Source organism: Plasmodium reichenowi, chromosome 8, assembly GCF_001601855.1.
Source record: "Plasmodium reichenowi strain SY57 chromosome 8, whole genome shotgun sequence".
Classification (NCBI taxonomy): domain Eukaryota; phylum Apicomplexa; class Aconoidasida; order Haemosporida; family Plasmodiidae; genus Plasmodium; species Plasmodium reichenowi.
This window is the reverse complement of record NC_033653.1, coordinates 1,026,093-1,029,535: the sequence shown is the minus strand read 5'-3', so window position 1 is coordinate 1,029,535 and position 3,443 is coordinate 1,026,093. Positions and strand designations below refer to the sequence as shown.

Genomic DNA, 3,443 nt, shown 5'->3' with positions numbered 1-3,443 from the left:
ATATATATATATATATATAATATATTTATTTATTCATTTATCTTTAATTTTTTCATTTTTTCAAATAATTCGTCAAATTTAATAATTTACAAATAATATCAAATAAAAAAAAAAAAAAAAAAAAAAAAAAAACCACCTTGCCTGGTCAGGCAACTTTGGTTATAAATAGCTATTTGAAAAAATTATACAAGACAATAATAAAAAAAATAAAATAAAATAATATACCTTTTATAAATATATCAATAATATTATGCTGTTTTTATTTATCATTTACATTGAGAAAATGAGAATTTGATAAGTAATCAATTTAAAGAATATTTGAAAAAAAAAAAAAAAAATAGACACCTATATATAAATATACATATATATAAATATACATATATATAAATATACATATATATAAATATACATATATATAAACATACATATATATAAACATACATATATATATATATCCATCTTTTCATTTTAATATTAATTATATGACAAAAATAATAAAAAAAAAAAAAAAAAACTATTCTGCTGTTTCTATAAGGTTAAATACTTCCTTCATAATAACATTATCAACATTGGTTTTAAAGCATTCCATAAGTAGAGATAATTTTTCTTTTAATGATTCCATTTGTATTTGCTTAAAAATATGTTTTTCCAAAGGAACTGGCTCATAATTAACATTAATATTATTGTTATTATTATTATTATTATTATTATTATTGTTGTTGTTGTTATTGTTTGATAGATTATTTTGCTCGTCTTTTATTTGCTTATTTTTTAATTTCATCATGTTGGTAGTAGGTGCTAAATTTTTTTTCAATTGGTTAGATGCTCTTTCAATTTTAATAAATAAATCATTTATGTTATTTTCTACCTTTAAATTACTTTCTTTAATTTTATTAATTTTTTCTTCTATCTGTTCACATTGCAATTGTATGTTGTTGAGTTGAGAATCTCCTTCTTTTATTTTTTTATTATAATCGTTTATATTTGTTTCTAGAATATTTATATGGTCATTTATTTGTTCCCATTTTTTATTTAATTTATTTTTTTTTTTTAACAATATTTTATATTGAGGATCTATAGATTTAATATTATCATTGAATTCTTTATTTGTTTGTATGATATCATCTAAGGTTCTTTGAAAATTTTTAGTTTCGATATTTTCTTTGTCTATTTGTTCATTAATTTTTTTTAATTGATCTTTTAAATTAATAATATCTTGATCAATTTTCATTTTATAATATATATGTTGATTTTCATTAGGACAGATATCTTTTTGATCCTTATTTTTTTGGTTACATATGATTATACTATTTAATTTTAGTTGTAGATTATTACATTTATTTTTTTTTTCATAAAGTTGTATATTTAATTTATGTATTTCGTCATTAATATTTTTTATGATAACTTTTAAAGATTCCATATGTGCATTCATATCTTGTTCAGATAATTTAGCATTATTCATATTTTCTTTTTTTTCTTTTTTACATATATTTAAATTATCTACATGTTTTGAAAAAGTAGATTTTAATTTATCTAATTCAATTTTTAAATTTAATTCAATAAGCATAATATTTTCTTTTTCTTTTATTTCATTATTTATTGTACTTTCCAAAGATTTAATTTCCAATTGTAATTTTTCATATAAATTTTTATAATTAATTTTTTGTTGTTGCAATTCATTTTGATATATTTTAATATTTTTTATTTCTATATTAATTCGTTTCATTTCATTATTTAATGTATTATATATATCTTCATTTTTGTATAATTCTTTTTCTAATAATATGATTTTTTTTTGGTTTTCTTTTTTTTTTTCAAATGTGCTAATACCTGAGATCATGTTTATTTTTTTTGTTAGAACTTGTGTCTGGAAGTCAAATTTGTATAACATTTCTTTTTGTCTTTCTAATTCTTTTTCTGTTTTTTTAATATTATTTTTTATTTGTTTAATTTTGATTTGTGTACCTAAAACATCTGCTTCTAATGTTATATAATCATTTTTGATTATTTGTAAAGTTTGAGTTAGTTGGAATTTTTCTAGATCTAGATTTTTAATTTCATCTAACAGTTTTTGTAATTTATTTTGTAGTTGAACAAGAATCTGTTCACTAGATTTTATTAAATCATTTTTTTCGATATTATTTACTTGTTCTTTTTCATATTCATTTTTGGATTCTTGATAATTATTAGACATTGTTATATAGGTTTCATTTAAATGTTGTAATGTATTTTCTAAACTTGTTTTTTCTTCTTGTAATTTTTCTTTGACTTCTACTATTTCATATTCATATTCTTTATTTAAATGATCTCTATCTATAATAGTTTTATCATAAGACATTTGTTTATCGTTTAATTCTTTTCTAATTTTATTAATATCAAATTGAATTTTTTTAATTTGATTATTTAAAATGATATTTTTATCATTTTGGGTATTAATAAGATTTTCTTTATGTAGACATTTATTTTGTAATTGTTTTTCTTTATTTATTGTTTTTCTATAATCCTTTTCAAATTTATATATAGTTTTATCTCTACATTTTATCATATCCATTATACAAATATATTTATTTGAAATATTTTTAATGTCTTTTTTTATATCATAATATTCTTCTATTATTGATTTAAGTTCTATATCAAATTTCATATTATTCATTTTCATTTGTTCATATTTTTTCTCTTGTTGTATTTTTTCATTATTATATTTTTCTAAATTATACGATACATTTTGTATTTCTTTATCTCTTGATAATTTTATTTTTTCTATTTCATATTCTTCTTGTTGAATAATTTTGATTTTATTTATGAAATCATTCAATTCGTTTTCTTTGAAAATTAATTCTTTTTTAATATCATGTATATTTTTTTCACATGTTGTTATATCATTTTGTGTGTCAATAATTTTCTTATTATTGTTTTCTCTTTCTAATTGTATTTTTTTATTTTCTTTTTTTAAAAAATCATTTTTAATTTGTAAGCATTTAAATATCTCTTTTTGATCGAATTCCATTTTTCTCTTTTCTTCAATATTCTTTTTAATATTTATTATTTTCTTTTTCTTAATATTTACATATTTTTCTAATTTTAAAAAACGACTTTTCATATTACATATATCTTTATTTTCATCTTCTAATAATTTTTCTTTTTCCTTTATTTCTTCAGATAATACATTTATAATATCACTATTCCATTCAAGGCAATTTGTATTATCTTCATTTAAATAAATATCATTTATTATATTCATCTGTATATTATTATCACTATTATTATCTTCACTACTATTATAATTACTCAAGATTTCATCTGTTGATATATCGCTTGTATCATATGCTTCATCTAATGTTCTTTTGTAGTATAAAGAATCTGTATCATCATGCTCATCATCATGCTCATCGTCATGCTCATCCTTATCCTTTTTTTTTTTTTTTTTTTTTAAATTTATTACC

At 17.7% G+C, this 3,443-nt stretch overlaps 1 protein-coding gene across 1 annotated transcript; it reads right to left on the bottom strand.

The window, feature by feature from the left end:
- Nucleotides 1-514: 514 nt before the first annotated feature.
- On the bottom strand, nucleotides 515-3,443 carry PRSY57_0828000 (hypothetical protein; the record flags this gene model as incomplete). Its single annotated transcript, XM_020114752.1, has 1 exon — nucleotides 515-3,443. A coding segment is annotated over one exon (2,929 nt), but the record flags the coding sequence as incomplete, so codon positions are not given.